This window comes from Emys orbicularis, chromosome 7 (genome assembly GCF_028017835.1).
Source record: "Emys orbicularis isolate rEmyOrb1 chromosome 7, rEmyOrb1.hap1, whole genome shotgun sequence".
In the NCBI taxonomy this organism is placed as follows: Eukaryota; Metazoa; Chordata; order Testudines; family Emydidae; genus Emys; species Emys orbicularis.
In genome coordinates, this window is record NC_088689.1 from 98,977,287 (window position 1) to 99,004,745 (window position 27,459).

At 54.0% G+C, this 27,459-nt stretch overlaps 1 protein-coding gene across 1 annotated transcript in view; it reads right to left on the reverse strand.

Annotated features, from left to right (window-relative positions):
- CDC42BPG (CDC42 binding protein kinase gamma) overlaps window positions 1-27,459 on the reverse strand; it is a 62,094-nt gene that overhangs the window by 18,472 nt on the left and 16,163 nt on the right. The window contains exons 2-22 of the mRNA XM_065408584.1: window positions 16,795-16,886; window positions 16,333-16,416; window positions 15,879-15,974; window positions 15,265-15,413; window positions 15,000-15,093; window positions 14,524-14,724; window positions 13,021-13,269; window positions 12,653-12,732; window positions 12,013-12,128; window positions 11,182-11,303; window positions 10,736-10,978; window positions 9,459-9,569; window positions 8,586-8,785; window positions 7,282-7,375; window positions 5,076-5,200; window positions 4,429-4,543; window positions 4,040-4,188; window positions 3,477-3,565; window positions 2,347-2,399; window positions 1,723-1,827; window positions 1,263-1,331 (exon numbers count right to left, since the gene is read on the reverse strand). Of these exons, the coding sequence (XP_065264656.1) occupies window positions 1,263-1,331; window positions 1,723-1,827; window positions 2,347-2,399; window positions 3,477-3,565; window positions 4,040-4,188; window positions 4,429-4,543; window positions 5,076-5,200; window positions 7,282-7,375; window positions 8,586-8,785; window positions 9,459-9,569; window positions 10,736-10,978; window positions 11,182-11,303; window positions 12,013-12,128; window positions 12,653-12,732; window positions 13,021-13,269; window positions 14,524-14,724; window positions 15,000-15,093; window positions 15,265-15,413; window positions 15,879-15,974; window positions 16,333-16,416; window positions 16,795-16,886 (2,636 nt within the window). The remainder of the gene's footprint in view (window positions 1-1,262; window positions 1,332-1,722; window positions 1,828-2,346; window positions 2,400-3,476; window positions 3,566-4,039; window positions 4,189-4,428; window positions 4,544-5,075; window positions 5,201-7,281; window positions 7,376-8,585; window positions 8,786-9,458; window positions 9,570-10,735; window positions 10,979-11,181; window positions 11,304-12,012; window positions 12,129-12,652; window positions 12,733-13,020; window positions 13,270-14,523; window positions 14,725-14,999; window positions 15,094-15,264; window positions 15,414-15,878; window positions 15,975-16,332; window positions 16,417-16,794; window positions 16,887-27,459) is intronic.

Sequence of the window (27,459 nt, forward strand, 5' to 3'; positions counted from 1 at the left end):
TCCCATATGTACACAACACATCTGTAATAGACCTACATACTGCACACTCTGGGCATTCTAAATATACACCCCCACACTCTCAACACACGCAGAAAAAAATACAATATCAGGAAAATTCCAGGGGATTTATGTCATGTGCACACATACCCAAACACCCCCTGCCATGCAACAGGCAGACATACAAAGCGAATGCAACACACAATATAATAATGTGTGCGCAAAAATACCCCCACGACAGCTGACTAGATGGGGTTTATCTGACATTGGCAAGTATATACACACTCACCCACACCACCACACACAGGAAACACACACCCACACAATCCATGGTATAAATCCTCTCCATCACACACCCCCCCCCCCACACCAAGCATATGGACACCCCAACACCACACAACAAATCCTCGCTACATAAATGCTCTATTTTCACATGTATCTCACGCCATATGCCAGAGAGAAACCACAACCACATGCCTATATAAACACAGATTCACGCCACACCCGCACTTACGTAAATCCACTAGAAAAGGGCAAGAGGGGATTTCTCTGCTAGCCACGTGTGCAGACACAAAGATGCCTAGATACGTGTACCGCACACCCCAACTATCACATACACTCAATCATAGACAAAGTCCACCCTGCGCCATCAGGCTGATGTGGTTAAGGCCCATCAGTTTCCCTAGCCAACAGTACACACGGGCTAGCACCACATCCAAACACACTTGGCTCCCCTAACCTGATGGATCAGGTACCCAGTTGTAGCTGGGTGGACCGGAGGTGGCCTGTCTGGGTGAGATCGAGCAAGACTCGAACCCACAAATTCCCGGGCTGTAGCCAAGCACCTGAACCACTCAGCCACTGCGCCACACCAGCCACATGTCGAGAAATCATCTGGCTAAGTGTGGAAATGAAGAAGGCTCTGATCTTACGTAGCAGCACAAACAATCACATATCATTACTGCAAACATGCACCTGAAACATGGAGAGAACTTGCACACACAAAACCTTCTCCCATGAACAAACAAAAAACACACACGCACATAGTACCAACACACCCTGAAATGCCACAAACACAACACTTAATCCTGGCTCCCAACCTGACCCCACCCCCTCCCAGAGCTGGGGTTAGAACCCAGGAGTCCTGACTCCCAGCCCCCAACCCCCATTCTAACACACACAACTAAAATACCCCCATATACACACACTCCATGCCCTCCCCCACACAACAGAGCAAACACACACATACACAAACCCCAGGTTACCTTGAGTGCACCTGAGCTGCTTCCTTCTGCAGCAACAGCCACCTGTGCTGGGGGTTTGGCCAGAGCCGGCTGTGAGGATGCAAGGAGAGAGAGGGCAGAGTCAGCACAGAGAGCTCAGAGGGAAACATTTCAAAAGGAGCTGCAGGTAAGTGACTTTTTCCAAATCAAATCTGGGGAAGAGCTGGGAATAGAACCCAGGCGTCCTGCCTCCGAACCCCACCCTGCTCTAACCCACCAGACTCCCTCCTGCTCCTAGAGGTAGGATAGAACCCAGGAGTCCTGGCTCCCAGCCCCCCACTCCCACCCATTAGACTCCCCTCCCCTCCCCGAGCTGGGGACAGACTGCCATGGGCTGGGGTAGAAGTGTGAGCCCTGGGGAGCCAAGAGCTACATCCTCCATCTGCGCCTCTCACTGGGGGTGGGGCATCACACAGCAAGGCTGTTAGCATTTACTACTCACGTTGGCTCGGAGGCTTCTCCTCCCTTCTGGGCGCAGCTGGGCCTCCTCGGCCGATCTCCGATTCTCCTGCGTGTCTGGGGGACTCCCAAAACTGATCGCATCCTTCTGCCAAAGAAAAAGCACCATGCAAACCCACCCTGCTGCGGCATGTAAGGCAACGAGGCAGGGGACGCTCTCCCATGGAGTCAGTGCTTGCCTCGCATGGCACTAGGGGGCGCTCTCCCCTCTGAGCCAGTGCTGGCCCCAGTATGGCACTAGGGGGTGCTGTGCTGGAGGGAATGGGGTGGCGGCTCAGTAGGGGGCGCTGTTCCCTTGCAGGCAGTGCTGACCCCGGAGTGGCACTAGAGGGCACCATATGAATCAAGGGGCTATTAATTCCCCCGAATGGGTGGGACCATCAGTGCACGCAGCTAAAGCACAAAGTCCCCTGTGTCAATGTCTTGAGAGACCAGAGCCAAGAATAAAACCCAGGAGTCCTGACTTCCAGCCCCCCCAACCTAACCAACAAACCCTATTCCCCGCCCAGAACTGTGGACAGACCCCAGGAGTCTTAATTCCCTCGATATAATCCAGGGGCCCTGACTCCCAGACCGCCCTGCTCCAGCCACAGCCTGACAGACGCACCTCCGCACTCCAGAATGATAGGAAGGGAATTAGCGGCCCCTGTTGTTTTGTGCCTAGAAGAAAGAGAAAGATTCACACACAGCACTGTAACACCTCAGCATCCACCTGTCTATGGCCCAGAGTGGATCCCAGCTCCTCCCTCCCAAAAGCACAGATCCTACCTATTTGCGCTAAAGGAGAATCCCCCATTAGCTGCTAGCAGTACAGGTGATTTGACACATGGTGGAGAAGTTCCCATTGCATCCAGCAAAGGACAATAGCACATAGACACACAGACACACACAGTAGCCAGTTCACAGAACCACTGCGTTGGTCAATGAGAACATGACGTGCTGGTTAGGGCTGGGAACTGGGAGTTTTCACTTCTAAGTGTGTCCCACCAGCACTGAATTATTACAATAGCATCTATAGACCCCAAATGAGATCGGGGTGGGCCCCCACGCAGGCTTCCCCCACCCCGGTTGAGCCAAGTGCCCACCACAATGCCCCCCACCAGTCGTTGCACACACAGCGAGTCTCAGGACCCCAGAGCTGACAGCCTGGCCAGACAAAAGATGGCTTCTCTCCACTTTACAGGTGGGAAAGCAGAGGTCAGAGTGACTCTGTGACTTGCCCAAGCTGCGAGTGGAGCTAGTGAGGAGGACACATGGGTTCTATTCCCGGCTCTGCCAGTGACCTCAGGAGAGTCCCTTCTCCTCTCTGCCCCTCCGCTGCCCCTCCCACCCTTTGTTTAGGCCTGGAGCTCTTGGGGGCAGGGACTCTCTTACCAAGGGTCTGTTCTGTGCCCGGCACATCATGGCCCCCCCCCCGATCTCGGTCGCGGTCTGTGTAGCGCCTGGCACAACTGGGTCCCCCAGTCTTGGTCAGGGAGGCCCACGCAGCGTCTGGCACAACGGGCGAGCCTCTGACCTCGTTCAAGGGTGGACCTGAGCAGCACCAAGGACAGACCCCCTGATCTAAATCGGAGGGTCCATGCAGCCCCTGGCATGGTGGGGTGTCCCTGATCTCGTTTGAGGGATCCCCTCCCAAGGCCCCTCAATCTCAGCTGAGGCACCCCAGGCTAGAGCAGTAACCACACAGCTGCCATCCTGCGTGTGTACTCAGCCAGGCTGGAAATTCCAGGGCCTTACCTTCCACAGATCTGACCTTCAGCTCCTCCTTCAGCTTCTCCAGTTCCAGCTGCAGGGCCCGGTTCTGCGCCTCGGCCTCTTGCAATTTCCTTGTCAAAATATCCCAACAACAAGGGAAACCCTTGTCTTTATTGCTCCAAAGGTGCCACGGGGCCAGGGCAGCACAATGCAGTGCCCACGCAGCTGATGGCAGAGGCGCCAGCCCCTCCCCAGACAGATTTTACCCTGATGAACATCTCAGGGGGTGAAAACTGCTGAAGCAGCAGCATTGTCTAGCCATTGTAGCAGGGGGCTGTGGGCTCCTCTGTCCTATCCCCAGCTCTGGGAGGGACTGGAATCTGGTGCTTAGAGCAGGGGGCCTGGGAGCCAGGACTCCTGGGTTCTAGTCCCAGCTCTGGGACAGCAATGGCATCTAGTGGTTAGAGCAGGAGGGGCCTGGGAGCCAGGACTCCTGGTTCTAGTCCCATTTCAGCCACCGACAGTCCCCCAGCTGTCTGGCAAGTGTCCCATGGGGCTCCCACCCCTTCCCTGGCTAACAAGTATCAGCTCCCCACCCGCCTCACCGCTCGGTGGCCAGGTGTGCACCCTTCATCTCAGTCAGCTCCTCCTGGACACCCTGCTTGGCCCGGAGCTCGGCTTCCAGCGCTGACTGCAGCTCCAGCTTGGCCGAGGCCTCCATCTTCTGCAGGCGCCTGGCCTTCCAGTGATTGTCCTTCACATTCAGAGAGAGAGGAAGGGCTGAGCTAGGAGCAGGGAAATCCCAGGGCTGGCTGGATCAGAGGGAATGGGACCCCCGGCCTTCCCTCTAGGGGGTGCCAGCTCCAATCCCAGCAGCAGGGCAGGGTACTGGCTGGCTCAGAGGGGTGGGGAATGGGATATGGGGCTGCAATCCAGCCCCTCCAGATACATGCTGGCTCCAATCCAGCCCCACGCAACCCTGCTGAGCTCGTACCGGGCTTCTGGCGCCTGAGGTTTTTGTGCTGATGTGTTTCAGGGATTCCAGTTCCTCGGTCATCCGGGTGGCCAGAGCCTGGAGATAGCCCCTGGACTCCTTCTCGTCACTGACCCTGGGGGAGTGGGAGAGAGAGTCAGGAGAAAGCCCTGCCAGGAGCCAGCTAGACCAACCCAAGTGGGACCAAGGCGGCAGCAGCATCTGCCCCTGCAACCTATTTCCCAATCCCAGGGAAAGGAGCCCCCAGCCCAACACATTCATGTCAACCAGATGAGAGGGGTAAGTGATCTGGGGCAAGTCACACAGCCAGCAACACAGCTGGAAATAGAACCCAGGAGTTCTGTTTCCCAGCCCTCCCTGTTCAAACAACTAGACCCCTCTCCCCTCCCGAGCTAGGGATAGAACCCAGGAGTCCTGACTCCCAGCCCAGCCCCCTGCTCTAACCACTAGACCCCACTCTCCTCCCAGAGCCAGGAACAGAACCTAGAGTCCTGACTCCCAGGCTATACTGTTGTTCCCTGGTACAATGGGATGCTGTCTCATTCTAAGAGCAGGATAACCCTTGTGTGCTCTCATTCCACCCCACAGTGAGCCCTACTTGGGGCTCTAATCCCTGGACCACCCGGCTCGGCATGGGGGGCTCATACCACTTCAGAATGTCAGAGATCTGGGCCTCCCAGTTAGTGACTGTTTCTCTCCGGTCCTCCAGTGAGCGCAGCTCCTGCTCCAGCTGCCTGTTGGTTGTATTTAGCTTCTCCACCTGGCCTAGGAGCTGCGAACAGGTAGGGTGACCAGACAGCAAATGTGAAAAATCGGGACAAGGGGTGGGGGGTAATAGGAGCCTATATAAGAAAAAGACCCCAAAATCGGGACTGTCCCTATAAAATCGGGACATCTAGTCACCCTACGAGAGGAAGACAATGCCACAGGGACCTTGGGAGGAAGGACCCTGCAGTTAGAGCTGGGTGGAGAATGGGCTTTCATCCCCTCGCAGTTCCAAAATATCAGGAAAAAATTTGTAGCAAGTCGACCAAAAACCAAGTTTTTTTTGGAATTTTCGACGAATCAAAAAGTCAAAAAAGTTTTGTTTCAGGTAAATTGAAATGTGTCATTTTCAAGTCCCTCTCCCCCCTTGAAATGTTATTTTAAATAAAATTAAAGGTAATTTCAAATAAGAATTCATTTCACATCAACAAGTCAACATGTTACAAGTTTTGGAGCTTTTGATTTGTTCGATTTCAACCAAAACAATTGGCTGAAGTTGACCCAAATTCACAAAATGTTTCCATCTGCCTGAATCTGCATTTTTCACTGAAAAAAAGTTTTGGTGGAAAAAGTTCGGCCAGCTCTACCTCCCCCCTCCCCTCAAATCCCTCCTATTCTTTTAACTCCGGGTGCCATGAGAGCTAGGTCAGTCCACATGTAGCTAGCTTGTTCGCGGAGTGTCCCGAGCGTGCTCTAGTCACTGGCCAAAAACTTGGCTAATGCAGAGTTACGGCTGATCTCTTGCTGTTCTGGAACATCGAATTTAGCAAAACTCAAACCTCTGGAAACCAGGACATCCAGAATTAAGGCACATGCATTTTCCTAATTATCTGCTGTTCTCAGATTCCATTTCCCCAAATAACCTCGGCTCGCTACCCTTCCTCGGATGGAGGTGGCAAATCTTTCTCTGACTTCTCTGCAGAGCAGGTTTTAAATGCACATTGCCTAGGTGTATACTCAGGTTCAGTACCCACAGCATGTCCCCTTGGTCCATCCAGGTCACGTGAATAGTGAATGACTCGAAACCCTCTTGGCTATTCTCTCTGCACACATACGTTGCAGTGCATTCAGAGCACGCGTCTAGTCAGACAGCTTAAAGCAGTGGGTGCCAATGCCATGCACTAGCAGGGATAAATGGCAAGTGTTTGAGACGATCAGACCCACAGTTTGAGCCCCAGATCTGCGCAATCAAAGTTGGTGGAAAAGTGTCAACGTTAAGAAATGCTGGGGGATTGGGGGGCTGTATCTCAGGAACCTCGTTTGAATGCCCCCAAATTTGGATCACTAACCCCACCCTGTGCCCGCATGAGGCAAACCAAATTTCAAGGCAATTCAATTAAGCATGTGAATTTTACAGCACCTGATAGAGTTGACCCTTAAACAGAAAGAGCTTCTCAGCCTTAACTACAGCAGAGCTAGTGGTCGGCTATAACACATGGGAGAGATCTGTATATAGCCAGCTAAGGAGCATCTTGAGAGTGTGCTGTACGTGGGAGAGCTCTGTCTACATACAACAGCTATTTAAATTGCCAGTAGAGGGTGCTCCATGCAGAATCGTTCCTGGGCTTTTCAGGGCCAATTCAAGCTGTGGTGCACCATTGCAAACAGCTGCTCACGTACAGCTCCAAGCGCAGGGCAGAGCTTGCTCTGCTGGCCAATGAGATGAGACAGACCGGCCCTCAGGTACCAGCTAGGGCATGGGGTAGGGCTCTGTGCCTCCTCCAACATGCTGCAGGGATTCCAGCAACCATGTACTCTGCCTCTGGGGGCTAAGATCCAATAGCCCCACTGCAGCCTGCATTCCCTGCTCCAGGACCCCTCCCTCTGCTACGTGCAGCCCACGTGCAATCCCTCCGTCTGCAGCAGGCAGACCACAGCACTCTCCCATCAGGAGACGCCCCCTGTGGCATCAGGCGGTACTGCACCTTGCAGGGATGCAGCCCCTGCAGCTAGCCAGTAGTACAGCCCGCAGCATATCAGCCATGCAACCCAGCAGCAACCAGATTGCAAGAGGCTGAGCCCCATTAACTCTGGAAGATCCAAATCAAGCCCACCTTGGAGAAATGGAGAGATTCAAGTTCCTCTTACCCTCTCCTGTTCCTGGGCAAATTTACTGTTCTCTTCCTGCAGCAAAGTCCTCTCCCGTTCGTTCTGGTCTTTCAGCTCCTTGTGTTCCCTTAAACTAGAGCCCAGGGGTTGGAAAAGAACATTAGAGCCACGACTAACAGGAATAATGATATTAATCCCTAGCTTTTATCCAACACTTTCCACCTGTAGCTCTCAAAGTGTTTTACAACAGTGCTTCTCAACCAGGGGTACGCAGAGGTCTTCCAGGGAGTACATCAACTCATCTAGATAGTTGCCTAGTTTTACAACAAGCTACACAAAAAGCACTAGCGAAGTCAGTACAAACTAAAATTTCATACAGACAATGACTTGTTTATACTGCTCCATATACCATACACTAAAATGTAACGACAATATTAATATTCCAATGGAATTATTTTAGAATGATATGGTACAAATGAGAGAGTGAGCAATTTCTCAGTAATAGTGTGCTGGGACACATTTGTATTTTTACGTCTGATTTTTTAAGCAAGTAGTTTTTAAGTGAGGTGAAATTTGGGGGTATGCAAGACAAATCAGACTCCTGAAAGGGATACAGGAGTCTGGAAAGGTTGAGAGCTACTGATTGAAAAATCTGGTCGATATCATAATCCCCATTTTATAGATGGGGAAACTGAGGCACACAGAGAGACACTGACTTGCTCCAGGTCACCTAACAGGCCAGTGGCAGAGCCAAGAACAGAACCCAGTCTGGGGCTGTAACCGCTCGGCCACACAACAGCAACTATGTCTGAAGGACATTTCTTTCCCAACTCCTCCCCTGTTAAAAATGGCCATTTATCTGGGTTAAAAAATGTGGATTTTTTTTTTTGAAATTTTTCTTCAAATTAACAAATTTTACCCTTTCCCCTCCTTTTAACCATTAAATGGAATTGAATAAATGGTTCTTCCCCCTCCTCCTTCATTTGGTCACTCTCGCTATTGGAAACTCCCCAAATTCCTGAAACGCGACGGAACAGGGAAAAGGGAAAAAATTCCTAGGATGCAAAAATAAATGATTATTGGAAAAAATGGGGTGTCCAGGTCTGTGGCAGAAGTGGAGAAATGAAATCAAAGAGGATGAGAGAAGAGGGAGGAAAATGAAGAAAAACTCCAAACATTTTCTTGTGGAAAAAATGTCTCCAAATAAAAAAAGAAATTGTCTCACAGGAAAATCCACCTTCCTTCTCCCCCCACCCCCAGAAAAAACATAATTCCCCTCCCTGCCCCTGACCAATGGGGATGCTGAGCCCAGGAGAGAGTTCTGCGTTCAAATCACCACTCACCTCTCCTTCCTGGCTTTCTCCAGTTTTCCCTGCAGTGGGGCAAGCTCACCCTGCAGCACCCCCTGCTGGCTCTCCCTCTGCTGCAGTGGCTCACGCAGGCTCCTCCGCTCCCCCTTGGGCTGCAGGTCCCCTCGCAGGAGTGTGGGGTCCTTGGTGTGGTTGGGGCCAGCAGGGTCCAGAGAGGCTGTGCCATGCTTCACCTGCAGGGGGCAGGAGAGTTCAGCCACAGGCACCCACTTGCCCATTACCATGGGGGGCACTTATGCAGTATATCACTAACTGTTCAAAGAGGAGTGCTGATGCCTAATCCTGCAAGGGGCCCTAATGCTCCCCGCAGGGACCCCCCATTGACCCAGCAAGGGGCCCTCACACACTCACCAACTGACCCCCAAAGGCCCCGCTGACCCGACAAGGGGGCCTCGTGCACTCACCAACTGCCCCCGGGGATCCCCTCTGACTGGGGAAGGGGCCCTTGTGTTCTCACCAACCAACGCCCAAGGACCCCTCTGACCAGGCAAGGGGCCCTCATGCGCTCACCAACCCCCTCCCCCGGGATCCCGCTGACTGGGCAAAGGACCCTCATGCACTCACTAACCCCCCCCCCCCAGGGGCCACACTGACTGAGCAAGGGGCCCTCGTGCACCCGCCAAACACTCCCACAGGGACTCCCACTGACCGGGCAAGGGGCTCTCGTGCGCTCACCAATCAACCCCCCCAGGGGTTCCCACTGACCAGTCAAGGGGCCCCTGTGCTCTCACTGACCCTGCTGGGCAGGGGAGGGAAATGCTCTGGAGGCTGCACCCTCTGATTGCCTACCTGTGCAAGGGGCACTAGTGCGTTACTCCCCACGTACCCAGCCCCCTTCCTCCTCACCTTCAGCCCCTCCAGCTCCTGCCTCATCTTCCTTGCCTGCAGCTCACTTCTCTCCTTCAGCTTCTGCTGCTTGGACACCTCGCTGGAGAGACCTTTGATCCGAGACTCCAGCTGTGGGGGTGGAGGGCCATCAGCCTCCAGCACCCCCACAGCCCCAGGGCTGGGAGAACAGCGGGCCTGAGGCAAGGGCACTGGGGGACCTGGGCCCTTCCCTGGTAGTCAGACCCGGGGGAGGAGGAATGAGACATGGGGCCATTCCCCTCTGGGGCCCCCTGGCTCTGACCCAGCCCCAGGGTGTGAGGGGCCTGGTTGAGGGTTTGGGTATGGATCCCAGCCCACTCCCAGCCCCTGGTGATGTGGGCTTGCAAGGCACAGCAGAACCAGGACTAAGTACCCAGCCTCAGGCAAGAGACAGGAGGACAGGGCCCAGAGATGACAGTCCCAGTAGAAGGGGCTCAACCCAGGACAAGGAGAGGAGGCCAAACGCTCCTTGCCGGTGCCCCTGCCCCAGGGACGCACACAGGAGTCAGGTTCAAAGGCAGCAGGGACCCTCTTCTAACCCTGGCACACCCCCTCTCTGTTTGGGGTCACCCCCCAGGGGTGCCAGCCCCTCCTGACCTAAGGCAACTCACAAGGGGGCTGGCTTCTGCTCCCCCATCCTCCAAGCCACCCAGAGAGCCTCAGAGACAGCACGGGGGGGAACCGGGATTACTGGGGGACACTTAGCAGCAAAGTCCTTTTGATGGGAGGGGTTATTTTTATGGTGCACCCCTAACCAAGCCCACGGCACAGTCCTGCCCCAGTGGCCTCCTACCCCAGCACAGCTCTGCCTTGCAGCCCCACCCTGCCTGTTCTTAAAGGCACCCATCTTAACTATGCTCAGCTGTCACTGATTGCCAGATAACTGGGATTTAACCCCTGCCCTGTCCCCCAGCTGCCAGCTGGGGAATGCAGGCAGTACTGGCCAGCAGGGGGCACTGTGCATTCAGCACAAGAGGCATGTGGCTCAGCATCATGCACAGCTGACGGGCTGCCAGCAGAGGGCGTGTGTGGGGGGGTGAGTTGGTGCTGTATGATGTATGGGTGCAAGGAGCCACCAGGCGAAGTCCCACTCGTAGCACTGGGAGGCTGGTGCTGCACAATTGTAAAGCTGCAGGGCAACCACCAGGGGGCATCTTATGCACACAACAGGGAGGGACATGGCCTGGTGATGCGTGCATGCAAGGAGGCGTCCCATGCTTGGTGCAGCCAGGAAGGGGCGGGCACTGCCCAGTTACCTCCTTGCGCCCACTCTCCACCCGTGCCAGCTCCTTGCGCAGGCCATCCACACGCCGGGCAGCTGCCTCGGTCTCCTCCTGACGTTCCCGCAGCTGGCGCACATGCCGGAGTAGCTGGGCCTGCAGGTCCCCGCACTTGGCCTCAGTGCAGCGCAGTTCCTCTGCCGTTTGCTTCTGCCTGGTCAGGAGCTCCTGCAGCTCCTGGCCCTGGGCCTTCAGCCGCTCCTGGGCCTCCAACAGTTCCTGTGGGGGTACAATCACCGTTAAAGACAGCTGCTGTGCTCCACCCCAGAGGCAGCTGCATCTCAGCACCAGGTGAGGGCTCTCTGTATGAACAGCTCCTCTGCCCCACCCCAGAGGTGGTTGTATCTCAGTGCCGAGTGAGGGATCCCAGTTATTCTGTACAGGTGGAAGGGGCAATAGCAGAACTCCTGGGAGTGTCTCACCTTACGGGCCTCGTCCCTCTCCTGTCTGAGCGATTTCAGTTGCTTCTCCAGGATTTTCACCTGCCCAGACGCCTCCCCCTTCAGCCGCTGTTTTATCGTGTCTTCAGCTTCCGACTGGTTCTCTGAGCATGAGTGAGAGACCAGGGAATTTACTGGGATTCCTTACCTCTGATCAGACCCATGGGCCCATCCAGTCCAGTTTCCTCTCTCACCACCCCACTACTCCAGATCAGATCCCAGATCAGATCAATGCCCCAGCTGATCCACGGCCTCTATCCCACAGGCGTCAGTACTTGTCAACTTTCTACACAACATCTCTATTTCTCTCTTCAAGCTCCCAATTTCTGAGTTCTTGTCTGGGGCTTTGGAAACTCAGGGTGGGAATCTGGGCAGCATGTCTGCATGGGGAAATGCCAAGTGGAAGCAAAATGGGTCAGCCCCCAAAACTGTGTGAAAGGGACTGAGCAGGAAGGAGAGGGATGGCCGCAAGCTCCCTCCCAGGGCATCCCTCGTAAACAGCTGCTGGGTTCTCTCCCCAGCTCTGGGAGGGGAGAGGGGTGTAGTGGAGCAGGGGACTGGGTGTCAGGACTCCTGGGGTCTATCCCTAGCTCTGGGAGGGTTGGGGGTTAGAGCAGGAGGTTGGCAGGCAGAGCTCCACCCTGGTTCTGTTCCCAGACTCATTGTCACTTCCTTTGCCAGATGGGGATGATGCAGATACATCCATGAGCAGGTGTGTGGAGACCACAGGGATAAGGGTGCAAGAGGAGGCATCTAAGCTGCTAGACAGGGCAGATCTTTGGGATTTAACCCTCGGAGCACCACCTGCCTTACCTCGAAGTTTCCGGGCCAGCTCCAGCTTCTCCCGCTCCAGGTTCTGGATCTTCTTCTCCAGCTGGGCCACGGCAGGGGATGTGGAAGGGGACGGGGGCTTCTGCTCGGAGATGGGGCTGCGGGACACGGGGGGGAGGGGGCGGCGTGCGTGAGCATCCTGCTTGGTCAGCTTAGCCCAGGATGTGGCTCTTTGTCTCCCCCTGGTGGCTGCACCAAGTGGCAGACGCCTCGGCATCCCCAGACTGGGTGGTCCTTCAGCCTGACCTCTAGAGTCTCATGTCTCTAGATCTCAAGGTGATGAGTTCAATCCTGGCCAGAGGGCACCGAGTTCACATGTGGCCCATGAGGGAATACCAGGCTGGATGGGCTCAGTGCAGCAGGGAGGGGGTCCCATGGGTCTGACCTGGGGCAGCAGGGAGGGGGTCCCATGGGTCTGACCTGGGGTAGCAGGAGGGGGGCCCATGGGTCTGACCTGGGGTAGCAGGAGGGGGGCATGCTGGGCTGGATGGGCCCATTGGTTTGATCCAGGGAGAGGAGATCATGAATGCGCATTGAAGTGGTAACAACGCTGGCCACTCTGGCCCCCAGGGGAACAGCTGTGGAGGGGGATGGGGTGTCCCTGCCAGGGGCTCGTACTCACCAGCCGGAGGTGAAGGTGAACCCCACAAAGGGGAGATGATGGCCAGTGAACGCACTGTGAGAAACTGGGGGCAGTGTCTCCTGGGAGATGAGAGAGGGGACAACACACATCACAAAGAGATCACGGCAGCCAGCGCGGATACACCCCCACTCATGGAGCGGGATGCGGGGGCTGTTTACACAGAGTCTGAGGAACCTCAATGAACCTTTGTACCTCAGTTCTACAGACTCAGAGGAAAGTAGACCCTGCCAGCAGCACAGCACCCATAGCATAGCACTGGGGCCAGCACCGACTGCGAGAGCAGAGTGCCCCCTACCAAGCCCCGCCACCCCACCCTGCAGCACAGCGCCCCCTAGCGCCGCACTCACCAACTCCTTGAGCGTGTCGTCGTCCACGTCAAAGTTGGAGGTGTCTGCGGGGCTGTTGACCTCAGGCACGTAGGGGGGGGTGCTGGCTCGGATGTTGTCCCAGTCGATGCTCTCAAAGAAGGGGTGCCGCTTGAAGTCCTCAATGCCGTTCTGGCCCAGTCGCAGCTCCTTGTGGCACAGCAGCCCCCGGATCAGGTCCTTGGCTGGCTCCGACACGTCCGTGATGTCCGTGGGGAACTGCAGGTGGTTCTGGAGCGGGGTACAAGGCAAAGGGGCTCAGTGCAGAGGGACTGATCGGGGAGTCAGGCTGGAGTTCCTTGCTGGCTTCCTAGCTTGATGCCCCTTTGCCCATCGCATTATCTGCACCTCTGGACAGAGCTATCAGCACACATGCCAAATGATCCCAATGTATGCAAATTAACATGAATACACACACAATTGATTGAAATGGCCACACAAATCAGTCTCCTGTATGCACAATTTATTCAAGAACATGCAGATGTATTCATATTTATCCCCCTCTACCCACCCAGTTATCACAATACATCCCCTTTCATCCCCATGTGCCCATCCTTCCTCCATTCCATTCATGCAACATCCCTCTCCTTCCCTCCACTCCATCTACTCACCCCCCCATCTACCCTTCCATTCCTCCCTTCCTTCATCCCTCCCTTCCCATCTACCCATCCCCATCCATACACCCATCCATTCACCCAGCCATCCATGTTCATCTATCTATCCATCTGCCCAACCATCCCCAACTCCATCCCCATCCATCCACCTATCTGCCCATATTCATCTACCTATCCATCCATCCCCATTCCCCATCCATCCATCTACCTACCTATCCACCCATATTCATCTATCCATCCCCAACCGCATCCCACCCATCCCCATCCACCCATTTCATCTATCCATCACCATGCCCCATCCATCCATCCACCTTACCATATTAATCTATGCATCCATCCATCTTCATCTACCTATCCATCCATCCATCCATCCATCCATCCCCATCTATCCAATTTCATCCATCCATCTATCTACCCATATTCATCCATCTACCTATCTACCCATCTATCCATCAACATGTCCCATTCATCCATCCACCTTACCATATTAATCTCTCCATCCATCCATCTTCATCTATCTATCCATCCATCCACCTACCCACATTCATCTATCCATCTTCACTTACCCGTCCATCCACCCATATTCTTCCATCCATCTGTATTCATCCATCCATCCATCCATCCATCCATCCATCCATCCATCCAGACATCAACCCATATTAATCTACCCATCTATTCATCCCCATTCCTCATCCATCCCTCCCCATCTACCCACAGATTCCCCCAACCCCCTCACCAGCCTACCTCCTCTCAGACTCTCCTAAGCATCCACCCCTTTGCAGCAAAGCCTGCACCATACATCCCCTGTTCCAAGGCCCCCTCAGCGAGCTCAGGGAGGCCTGGCCAGGGCACCCTGCCCTGCCAGGCTCACCTCATGGTTCATGATCTTGCCATAGGTCTCCACCAGGGACTCGGCATAGAAGGGTGTCTCCCCGAAGAGCAGCTCGTACATGCAGACGCCCAGGGACCACCAGTCGCACTCGGGGCCGTATTTCCCCTTTCCGTCCTCCATGGCCTGCAGGATCTCAGGGGAGATGTAGTCAGGGGTCCCCACTGCCACCGCAGATTCCACCTGGCCAGGAGGGGAGACAGGGTGTCTTTCTCTGTGTGTGGCCATGACAGCCCCCATCCCATGGGATCCACATCCCGGAGCAGACAGGAGCTGGTCAATCCACCTCCATCTCCACAAGGGAAGGGCCAAGAGCCCCATTGCCCAGGAACTGTAACCCTAGACTGACCGGAGTCCTGGGCAATAGGCTGTAGGGGCTGACCCAGGCCTGGGTCTGTGGGGGTTCCTGCTCTGCAGGCAGCACACACTCAGTTCCTGCGGCAGCTTGAGCCTCTCACCGTCCCATCTGGTCGCAGTCGAAGACAGGAGCCAAAGTCGGCCAAGCGGATGTGCCCATTCATGTCGATCAGGATATTATCTGGCTTGATGTCCCTGTGGGGAGAGAGGGGAGAAGGCAGAGAGGGACCAGCCCCTGATAAGTAAACAGGGCTATATGACTACAGCAGAGGGCTGTGAGCCAGGACTTCTGGGTTCTATCCCAGCTCTAGGAAGGGAGTGGGGTCCGACGGGTTAGAGCAGGGGGGTCTGGGAGCCAGGCCGTACCTGTGCACGTATTGCAGCTGGTGGATGGAGTGAATGGCCAGGACCATCTCGGCCAGGTAGAAGCAGGCCATGTCCTCAGGCAGCCGGTCCTCGAACTTGCTCAGCAAGGTCAGCAGGTCCCCACCCACGTAATAATCCATCACCAGATACTGCAGACAGGGGGCAGTGTTAGTTGGGGAGATGGGGGGGGAGATCCCCTCCCTGGAGGCTGCACCAGTCACCTGCAATGAGCCTTTCAGGACATGCAAAATAACTCACGGCAGCTGCAAGCAATGCAGCCCTACAGCGCCATCTGCTGGGAACACCCAGCACCTGCAGTTCATCCAGCAATGCCAGGCACCCACGCAGTGCCCCCTGCTGGCAATGCCCAGCCTGCCCCCCCACACATCCTGTTGGCAATGCCCAGCACCCACAGCGCCACCTGCTGGCAACCAGATGCATACCGCCTAAAAATTTCCTCTGGATGCAGCCGGAGCAGGATTTAAACCAGGCCTGTGCAGCTGCTTCCTCCAGGGAAGGGTCTCTGGTCCATGGGAGCAAGGAGATGGTGACCAAGGGTCCGCTTGCAATGCAGAGCCGCCCCCCCCCCCCCCCCCCCCAAGGGAGAGTCTTACCAGGTACTTTTCATCCTGGAAAGCGTAGTGCAGGGCTGTGATCCACTGGCTGTCCCCTTTCACCAGTACGTCCCTCTCTTCCCGGAAGCAGGCTGTCTGCAAGAGGATTGCAGGGAGATGGCGAGGCCTCAGGGGATGCACCCCAGGGCAGGGAGGTTGCAGGGCTCTGTCATAGCAAGGCCACTGCAGAAAGTGCTGCAGCACTGGGGCAATGGGCCCATCCAGCCCAGTCTCCCCCCACCCCCTGCTGTTCTGGACAGACCCATGGGCCCATCCAGACTGGTATCCCTCCCCCATCCCCTACCATTCCAGATCAGACCCATGGGCCCATCCAGCCTGAAAATGGGATACCTGCCATTGTTCACTGCCACTAGGCCGGGAATCTGTGGGATGGAGGGAGGGGAGCATGGGTGGTGAGTGTGCGGGGGGGGAGTCTGAGGGTAGGGTTATGTACCTCTGCTCTCTTCAGCATCTCCCATTTGTGCAGTATCTTCATGGCATAAACCTTCTCGCTGTTCCGCAGCCTCACCACTGCCACCTGATGGCCAGAGAATGGGATCAAAGAGGGGACCTCCGGGAGCCAGTCTGAATTGGCCCCGAAATAGCTGCAGGGGCAGCAGGGAGGGACCATGGCTGCATGGAGCCCTAGCCCCTCCCCTTGTGGGAATAACCTGCTACAGCCCCACTCCCTGGTCTTCCCTCTGCTACCTGCAGCCCTCGTGCCCCAGGACCTCCCCAGCCTCCCAGTGACAGTAGGCAGTATTGCACCCTGCAGGGCTCCAACAGCTCCAGCCCCACCCAGTGACACCAGTAGGATACAGCAGTGGCAGCAGGCGATACTGTGCCTGGCACTGCACCTGGGACTATGGCCACTAGCCCCTCATGAGTCCAAGCAGGGATGGCTGGCAGCGCTCACCTCACCAAAGGCCCCTCGCCCAATGACCTTCAGAAGCTCAAAGTCCTCCCGGCGCAGGCACATCTCTTTCACCTTGGTGACGAATGGGGTGGCTGGACAGGGAGACACAGAGAGAGGCCTCAGTTTGGGCAGCAACTGCTGCCCCAGCACTACCCAGGGGCTTTGCAAATGAGGGGAGCTGCCTGGAGACAGAGGGGTGGGCTAGTGGCTTGAACCCAGGAATAGAAATGGGAGTCAGGACTCCAGGGTTCTATCCCTGACTCTGGGAAGGGAGTGGGGTCTAGTGGGTTAGAGTGCAGGGAGAGGAGGGGGGGCAGCGAGTCAGGCCTCTTGGGTGTATCAACAATTTGAAAGAGGAAAGCTGGCATTGTGGTTAAGGCACTAGGCTGAGGCTTCCGGCTCCAGCATTGACTCCCCATTTGCCCTTGGCAAGTCAATGAAGCGCTCTGCACTGATCCTCAGCTGGTGTAAATGGTTGTGACTTCACTGACCAGTGGAGCTGTGCCCATCTCCATCAGTTGGAGATTTGGCTCTCTGGGACTCGGCTCCTGAACCTGTAAAATGGGGCAAACAATCCTTCGTCTAGTTAGATTGTGAGCTCTGGGCAGGGACTCGCTCTCATGTGTCTGTGCAGCGCCTGGCACAATGGGGGCCCTGATCGCAGTTGGGGTCTGTGCAGCGCCTGGCACAATGGGGACCCTGATCTCAGTGGGGGTCTGTGCAGTGCCTGGCACAATGGGGGCCCTGATCTTAGTCGGGGTGTGTGCAGTGCCTGGTCTCGGTCAGGGTCTGGGCAGCACAATGGGGCCCTGATCTCTCTTACGATCTCTGGGCACTACCAAAACACAGATGTATCTGGTTGGGTTATTTACAGGGAATTAAAGCCAGAACTGCTAGATTTAAAACAATCAGTCTCTAACCTTAATCTTTGGGCACAGCGCCTCTAGCTCAGAGCAGTAGCACACTCATTAGCCCCTAGAGGGGGCAAGGACCCACACTGTTGGGGTTGGTGGGGTTACACCAGTAAGAGTGTATAGGGATAGGGATTGGGAATGGCTGAGCCATTACAAACATTGAATCTATCTCCCCTTGTAAGTATTTTCACACTTGCTTCTTATCAAACTGTCTGTACTGAACCATCTTGATTATCACTTCAAAAGTTTTTTTTCTCTTACTTAATTGGCCTCTCAGAGTTGGTAAGACAACTCCCACCTGTTCATGCTCTCTGTATGTGTGTGTATATATATCTCCTCAATATATGGTTCACTCTTTATGCATCCGAAGAAGTGGGTTGTAGCCCACGAAAGCTTATGCTCTAATAAATTTGTTAGTCTCTAAGGTGCCACAAGTACTCCTGTTATTTTTGCGGATACAGACTAACACGGCTGCTACTCTGAAACCTGTCATTATGCAAGGCACTGCATTTAGCCGTATGGAGTGGAAATCCATCAACTTCATGAAAAAACTCGTACAGATACAGACAGACATCATCTTCCTTTCCAAATGCAAGCAGATGGACATCATACCAAAAGGACTAAAGGTAAAAAATCCATTACAATCTACATATCACACAGACTATGCTGAGAGACTGTGTCACACTCTCAAAGAAACTGCGAAACCACCTGATCAGCATCCTATACAACAAACAGGGAAAGATTAAGAATGAGCTCTCAAAACTGGATACTCTCATAAGAAACCAACCTTCCACACAAACTTCCTCATGGATAGACTTTACAAAAACTAGACAAGCCATTTACAAGACAAACTTTGCCTCTCTACAAAGGAAAAAGGACACTAAACTATCTAAACTGCTACATGCCACAAGGAGCCACAACAGTAGTTCCCTTAACCCACCCAGCAATATTGTTAACCTTTCCAGCTATACTCTTAGCCCAGCAGAAGAGTCTGTCCTATCTCGGGGCCTCTCCTTTTGTCCCTCCAGACCCACGAACATGATACAGTTCTGCGGTGACCTAGAATCCTACTTTCGACGTCTCCGACTCAAAGAATATTTCCAACATACCTCTGAACAGCATACTAACCCACAGAATCCCCCCTACCAGCACTACAAACAAAAGGATTCTGCGTGGACTCCTCCGGACGGTCGAAACAACAGACTGGATTTCTACATAGATTGCTTCCGTCAACGTGCAAAGGCTGAAATTGTGGATAAGCAACATCACTTGCCCCATAACCTCAGCCATGCTGAACACAATGCCATCTACAGCCTCAGAAACAACCCTGACATCATTATCAAAAAGGCTGACAAAGGAGGTGCTGTCGTCATCATGAATAAATTGGAATATGACCAAGAGGCTGCTAGACAGCTCTCGAACACCACATTCTACAGGCCATTATCCTCTGATCCCACTGAGGATTACCTAAAGAAACTACACCATCTGCTAAAAAAACTCCCTGACAAAGCACAGGAACAAATCTGTACAGACACATGCCTAGAACCCCGACCAGGGACATTCTATTTGCTACCCAAGATCCATAAACCTGGAAATCCTGGACGCCCCATCATCTCAGGCATTGGCACCCTAACATCAGGCTTGTCTGGTTATGTGGACTCTCTCCTCAGACCCTACGCTACCAGCACTCCTAGCTATCTTCGAGATACTACTGACTTCCTGAGGAAACTAGAATCCATCGGTGATCTTCCAGAAAACACCATCCTGGCCACTATGGACGTAGAAGCCCTCTACACCAATATTCCACACACAGATGGACTACAAGCTATCAGGAACAGTATCCCCGATAATGTCACAGCTAACCTAGTGGCTGAACTCTGTGACTTTGTCCTCACCCACAACTATTTCACATTTGGGGACAATATATACCTTCAAGTCAGCGGCACTGCTATGGGTACCCGCATGGCCCCGCAGTATGCCAACATTTTTATGGCTGACTTAGAACAACGCTTCCTTAGCTCTCGTCCCCTAACGCCCCTACTCTACTTGCGCTACATTGATGACATCTTCATCATCTGGACCCATGGAAAAGAAGCCCTTGAGGAATTCCACCATGATTTCAATAATTTCCATCCCACCATCAACCTCAGCCTAGATCAATCCACACAAGCGGTCCATTTCCTGGACACTACTGTGCTAATAAGCGATGGTCACATAAATACCACCCTGTACCGGAAACCTACTGACCGCTACACTTACCTACATGCCTCCAGCTTCCATCCAGGACACACCACACGATCCATTGTCTACAGCCAAGCTCTAAGATATAACCGCATTTGCTCCAATCCCTCAGATAGAGACAAGCACCTACAAGATCTCTATCAAGCATTCTTAAAACTACAATACCCACCTGCTGAAGTGAAAAAACAGATTGACAGAGCCAGACGAGTACCCAGAAGTCACCTCCTACAAGACAGGGCCAACAAAGAAAATAACAGAACACCACTAGCTGTCACCTTCAGCCCCCAACTAAAACCTCTCCAGCGCATCATCAGAGATCTACAACCTATCCTGAAAGATGATCCTTTACTCTCACAGATCTTGGGAGACAGACCTGTCCTCGCTTACAGACAACCCCCCAACCTAAAGCAAATACTCACCAGCAACCACACATCACTGAACAAAAACACTGACCCAGGAACCTATCCTTGTAACAAAGCCCGATGCCAACTCTGTCCACATATCTATTCAAGTGACACCATCATAGGGCCTAATCACATCAGCCATACCATCAGGGGCTCGTTCACCTGCACATCTACCAATGTGATATATGCCATCATGTGCCAGCAATGCCCCTCTGCCATGTACATTGGCCAAACCGGACAGTCTCTACGCAAAAGAATTAATGGACACAAATCTGACATCAGGAATCATAATACTCAAAAACCAGTGGGAGAACACTTTAACCTGTCTGGCCATTCTTTGACAGACCTGCGGGTGGCTATCTTAAAACAGAAAAACTTCAAAAACAGACTCCAACGAGAGACTGCTGAGCTGGAATTGATATGCAAACTAGACACAATCAACTCAGGGCTAAATAGGGATTGAGAATGGCTGAGCCATTACAAACATTGAATCTATCTCCCCTTGTAAGTATTTTCACACTTGCTTCTTATCAAACTGTCTGTACTGAACCATCTTGATTATCACTTCAAAAGTTTTTTTTCTCTTACTTAATTGGCCTCTCAGAGTTGGTAAGACAACTCCCACCTGTTCATGCTCTCTGTATGTGTGTGTATATATATCTCCTCAATATATGGTTCACTCTTTATGCATCCGAAGAAGTGGGTTGTAGCCCACGAAAGCTTATGCTCTAATAAATTTGTTAGTCTCTAAGGTGCCACAAGTACTCCTGTTATTTTTGCGGATACAGACTAACACGGCTGCTACTCTGAAACCAGTAAGAGTAACATTCAAAGGCTGCAGAGAGGATGAGTGTGACAGGCTTATTGCTAGAAGTATTACAGTAGCGTGCAGAAGCCCCGACTAAGGCTGGGGCCCCATTGTGCCAGGCGCTGCACAGACCCAACAGTGAGGGACAGACAGTCCCTGCCCCAAAGTGCTTACAGCCAAGACAGACATGGGTGGCAGCAGAAACAAAGGCCCTGAGAGGGGAAGGGACTTGCCCAGGGTCACACAGCCCAGGGAGGTGGTCTGCAGATGTGCATCAAAGGCTGGGCCTGCTGGGCAGGGCTGTATAAATCACCCTCCCACCAGTCATCAGACCCTACTCCCCTCCCAGAGCTGGGAATAGAACCCAGGAGTCCTGACTCCCAGTGCTCCCTGCTCTAACCCCTAGACCCACACCCCGTCCAGAGCCAGGCACAGAACCCAGCCTCCCTGCCCGCTCACAGCAGCAAGCACAACGCAAAAGGGATTTACGATGTTGCAACTTTTCCAGATTGTCTCCAATTAGGCGCTTGTGGTTGCTACGCACCAACTTGTTCACCTGCCTCAGGTGCCCCTTCCCCCGCCTCTCTGCAGCATCCCGAGGCACAGCGTGATCAGGGCATGCCCCATCATGTCCTGCCCCCTCGGCCCAGGACACGGATTGGGATAGCTCGCCTGAAGTGGAAAGAGAGTGTCTGACTCTGAGGTCATTTCAGCCCCCGATCTCGCCAAGGAGACTGTGGGTGAGGAGAGAAGCTAGAGCACGGGTGTCACTAGGAACACAGCTGAGACCCATCAAACTCGTAGCAGATGTGGGACACCCAACAGTGGCCAGATGGGAAATCACTGGGTGTGCACAGACCTCTGTAGGCAACCCTACAATAACAAACCAAAGCTCATGATCCTTGCTTTGACAGGAGAGCGGGGTCTTGTGATTGGATCAGGGGAGGTGGGAGCCAGGATTCCTGGGTTCTATCCCAGCTGTGGGAGGGGGGAGTGGAGTCTAGTGGGTAAGAGCAGGTAGGCTGGGAGTCAGGACTCCTGGGTGCGGTCCTCAGCTACTGCAGAAGCCAGTGAAGGAGTCTTGGGTCTTCACACTTTTCTTTCCCATCTGGGCACAGTGATGGCAATGTCTAGTTTAAGCAGCGTGGAGGGTGTGGTCTGGCCTGGATGTGCCCGGGAGAACCTGCATCGCTGCATTCCTCCCTCAGGGACAGTGCTGGGTCTGGAACCACACAGGGGAGGCTGCCAGGTTGGCAGATCTGCCTCCCACAGCCCGGTCACAGGCCCCCACCCAGCCACTAGGATCCCAGCTATAGAGTGACAGACCTTACTAGCTGGATGGGCCCTGGCTCTGATGGGGGGTGGCAGGGAGGGTGGGAGGGATACCAGGCTGGGTGGGCCCCAGGTCTGAGCTGGGGTGGCAGGGAGGGTGGGGGGGATACCAGGCTGGGTGGGCCCCTGGGTGTGATTGGGGGTGGCAGGGAGGGTGCGGAGGATACTTGGCTGGGTGTGCCCCGGGTCTGAGCTGGGGTGGCAGGGAGGGTGGGAGGGATACCAGGCTGGGTGGGCCCCAGGTGTGATTGGGGGTGGCAGGGAGAGTTGGGGGATACCGAGCTAGTTGGGCTCACACAATCACAGTGTTCCAAGCTCAGTTGGGGCCTCCAGGCACTACCGTAATCCTAACAGAAATGTGCATGACATAACGGGGGACTGAACTCAGTTGGGGTCTGTGGGTGCTACTGTAATAGTACCAACACTGCACACACCTGATGTGCCACCGGAACATTAATAGAAACACGCATGCTGTAACAGGGCCCTGATCTCAGCTGGGCCAGTTAGTATCTACTGTAATACTACAAATAACGCACACACGATAACAGAGCTGTGCTCTTGGCTGGGGCCTGTGGGCAGTACCATAACCCCGGCCCAGCTCACGAAGGCCCTGATACTTGGTTGGCATTTCTGGGTCTGTCTGTGGGCCAGGCTATAAGTTATGAGCACCGCAGCCAATCGCTTCCAGCGTTTCAGGGAACGGTTGAGGCATCATTGGCCAGAATCCTATGGATTCTGGAGCAAATCGGGAAAGCGGAAGGGGAAAAGTGGGACCCATTGAGCCTCTGCACAGCCACAGCTCCGAGCACCTCTGCAATAGTCTACAGAGCAAGGACACCTATTAACGCTTCCAGCATAACACCAGCCCTGCTCAGCTCAGCCCAGCCTCCCAACAGAGTGTACCACGGAGATGCCCCGACACCCGGAGTGACATTGCCCAGACAAATAATAAGTGGGGGATGGCAGGGGGGGGGGGGAATGTGGGCCTGCACTCAGCCTCTGGCATGGGGGGAGAATGCAAGAGCGGGGTATGGGAGGGAGCGGGACATGGGAGGCACACAGAACCCTGGCAAGGAGAATAATAGGGGATCTTGGGGGGGGGGGGGGGACGGACATACAGAGCCCATTGCATGGGGAGGAGTAAGGGGAAACTCTGTGTGCCACTGAGGAGAATGGAGGGTATGGCTGGTGGGACTGGGGGCACACACAGAGCCGCTGGGGGGTGGGTGGGACTGGGGGCACACACAGAGCTGCTGGCAAGGGGGGATGGGACTGAGGGCACACACAGCCACTTATGGGAGTGGGAGGAGCACATAGCACCCCTGATGGGAGGGGTGGGGGGTTGCAGGGAGTCCCTGATCTAGCGGGGGCTGGGAGGGTGGCCCGAGGCACCTGCTGGGGATGGAGGGAGGCAAGGAGCTTGGTCTACACAAGCTATGATACGTGAGCGCCCGTCACACCAACACAGTATCTAATAATAACGCTGCTTGGCATGCTGAGGCCACTCAGCACTTCGCAGCGGCAGCGAGGAGACAGCTCAGCTCCTCCTGCTGCCAAAATCCTGCGTCCTTCAGCTAATGGACAATTGCCATTAGCCGCTAGCAGTACGGAGCTGATGACACACAGCTGAACAGGCCTGATGCCAGCCAGTAGAGGGCAGCAGTGACTCAGCTCTACTGGCCAGCAAACTGCAATCCAGCCCTCCCTGCTCCTACCACTGGACACCCCCCCCACCCCCCTGAGCTGGCGATCGATCCCAGGAGACCTGACCCCCATCCAGCCCCGCGCCCCCGTTCCCACAGCTAGACCCCACTCCACAGTTCTAGCACCAGGTCTGTGAGGGGCGGGGATCTAGGGGTTAGAACAGTGGAGAGCAGGGACTGGGAGCCAGGACTCCTGGGTTCTCTCCCCAGCTCTATGAGGGCAGTAGGATCTAGCGGGTTAGAACAATGGGGAAGCTGGAAGTCAGGACACCTTGGTTCTATCCCCCGTGTTCTGGAGGCGCACCTAGCACTGGGAGGAGTCCAGCTCCCCAGTGGGGCGATAGGAGAGACGGCCAGTGCCCGGGCACGTTGGGGCAGGTGCTAGCTGAGTCACAGAGGAACAGGCGCCAGCAGTGTAAAGAGAAAACAAACAGCCTCCCTGCTTCGGCCACACACACAGGGACGCGCCTACAGAGCAGATCAGGGGCTGCTGGGAGACCGGGGGGTCAGGAGCAGGAGGCGCTGGGGTGCAGGAGGGACCAGAGACACAGAATTAGGAGGGGCGGGGCAGGGGCAACATTAAAAGCCGTGGAGGCAATGAGGAGGGAGCAGCATTAGATTCATAGGTTCCATGGGCAAACGGGACCATTGTGATCACCAGGTCCAACCTCCAGTCTAGCACCAACCAAGGAGCATCCCTGCATTAATTCCCTCTTTGAACCAGAGCAGATCTGTCAGAAAAGCCTCCCATCTGGAGTTCCAATTGCCAGTGCTGGAGGATCCACCCCCACCCTGGGTCAGGTGTCCCAAGAGTTAATTTCCCTCACAGTTAAACGTTTGCACTTTATTTACAGTCGGACTCGGTCTAGTCACTGGATCTCATTAGACCTTTGTCTGCAAATCGAAGAGCCCTCTGTGATCCCATTTCTGTTCCCCACGTCGGTTCCTGCGATCCAGTCACCCCTGAACCTTCTCTTTGGTATGCAGAGCTCCCAATCGTTTAATATCTCTTCTGACCCTCTCCGATTTACCACATCCTTCTCCAGGTGTGGGCCCCAGAGCTGGACACACTGTTCCAGCAGCACTGGCACCAGAGCCAAATCCAAAGGCAACAGAACCTCCCCATCCTGCTCCAGATTCCCCGTTTATACATCCCAGGACCGCATTAGCCCTTTTGGCTAAGGTGTCGCACTGAGGGCTCATGTTCAGCTGATTATCCACTGTGACCCCAAGTCTTTTTCAGAGGTGCTGGTGGGGGCAGCACTGGGAGGGACAAGGGCGGGTGGCAGCGGGGAAGCACCAGGAGGGACAGAGCTAGGGGAGGGCTAGGCTGCCGGCACTCAGGTAACAACTCTGTTGGCTACACAGGAGACAGATTAAACTTTGACTCTGGCTCCTCCAGTCACTGGGATGTCTCCTGTCCGAGCACTTGGTCCCTGTCTCAGACCGAGACCCAAGAGGGCCTGCCGAGATCCGTCCGTATTTTTGTGTGCGCATTATTAGTGGTATTACCGTACCGCCCAGAGGGGCCTGCCGAGATCAGTCCATATTTTGACGTGCGCATTACTGGTAGTATTACAGTACTGCCCAGAGGGGCCTGCCGAGATCTGGCCGTATTTTGGTGTGTGCACATTATTGGTAGACAGTTACACCAGTTTAAGCTTAAAAGAGTGAATTTACAGCAGTGTAGTTAAACCCATTTCAAAGGACCATGTGGATGGTCTTATTTTGAATTCAACTCAGCTGACTGGGAGGGTGGGGGAGCACAGGGGTGGCAGGGGCACATTAGGGGGCAACATTAGATTCATAGACTCTAAGGTCAGGAGGGACCACTGTGATCATATTTCTGGTCTGACCTCCTGCATAACACAGGCCAAAGAACTTCCCTGAAACAATTCCTGTTCAAACCAGAGCAGATCTGTTCAAAATACATCCCACCTTGATTTTAAAACGGTCAGTGATGGACAATCCACCACCGCTCTTGGGCCGTTGTTCCAATGGTTAGTTACTCTCACCGTTACAAATTTGCACTTTATTTCCAGCCTGCATTTGCCTAGCCTCAACTTCCAGCCACTGGATCTCACCAGACTGAAGAGCTCTCTATTATCCGATTTCTGTTCCCCTCCCCATGTTGGTTCTTATAGACCGTGACCAAGTCCCCCCTTAACCGTCTCTTTATTAAGCTAAACAGATTGAGCCCCTGATGTCTCTCACTATCAGGCAGGTTTTCTAATCCTTTAATCATTCTCGTGGCTCTTCTCTGACCCCTCTCCAATTTATCCACATCCTTCCTGAACTGTAGTCACTGGAACTGGAAGCAGTATTCCAGCAGTGGCCGCGCCCATGCCAAATACAGAAGTAATATAACCTCTCTACTCCTACTCAAAATTCCCTGGCTTGTGCCTGTATCTTTACCAGCACAAGTACAACTTCGGGTGTTATCCTGTTGTCTATGGGAAAGGTGTGTCAGTATCAGATAAAGTATGAATTAAAACCAATATAGTTCTACCACTGTAACCCCCGATATGGGGACACTCATTCTGGGATGAGTGACCTTTTTTGGTTTAGTTTCGGTCTCTTGGGAAGGGATTTAAGCTAACCCCAAAAAAGCCATTCTTCTACCAACAGAAGGCATGGTCTCCACCCAGACTGTGCCCTAGTACATATAATTATGTCTGCTAGGGTGTGATTTGTTTAGTTGATATCATTGTACTGGTTCAACCCCTAGCGGTTATGGCTGCCTGGATTGCGATGCTTTCTCTTTGCAGTTCGAAAACAAGCTGGCAGCTGTTTGAAAACAGCGCTGGCTCCTGAAAACCAGATGCATTATGGGATAGCTGGAGAGGACTCATGGGAGATCCAAAGACCCACCATGTGAAAAACCCCAGAATGCAGAAAGCCCATCAGTGGAACATTGCACCCTGGGATACCTGTGTGCTTACTTACATACAAGTAGTTTTGTGGCAAGACAAGATTTACTAGCGTCCTTGTCTGACCCCATCTCTGTAATATCTGAGCACCTCACCAGTTTTAATGCCGTCATCCTCACAACATCCCTGTGTGTAGCACAATGCTGTTATCCCTATTGTACAGGTGGGGAAACTGAGGCACAGAGTGGCTATGTGACTTGCCCTACATCTCATAGGAAGGCAACGTGGGTCTCTTAAGTCCCAGGCCAGCATGCTAATCATCGGTATATCCATCCCCATGGGGGTTATGCTGGAGTAACCAGAGCTCTATAACTGGTAACACTTTCCCTAAGT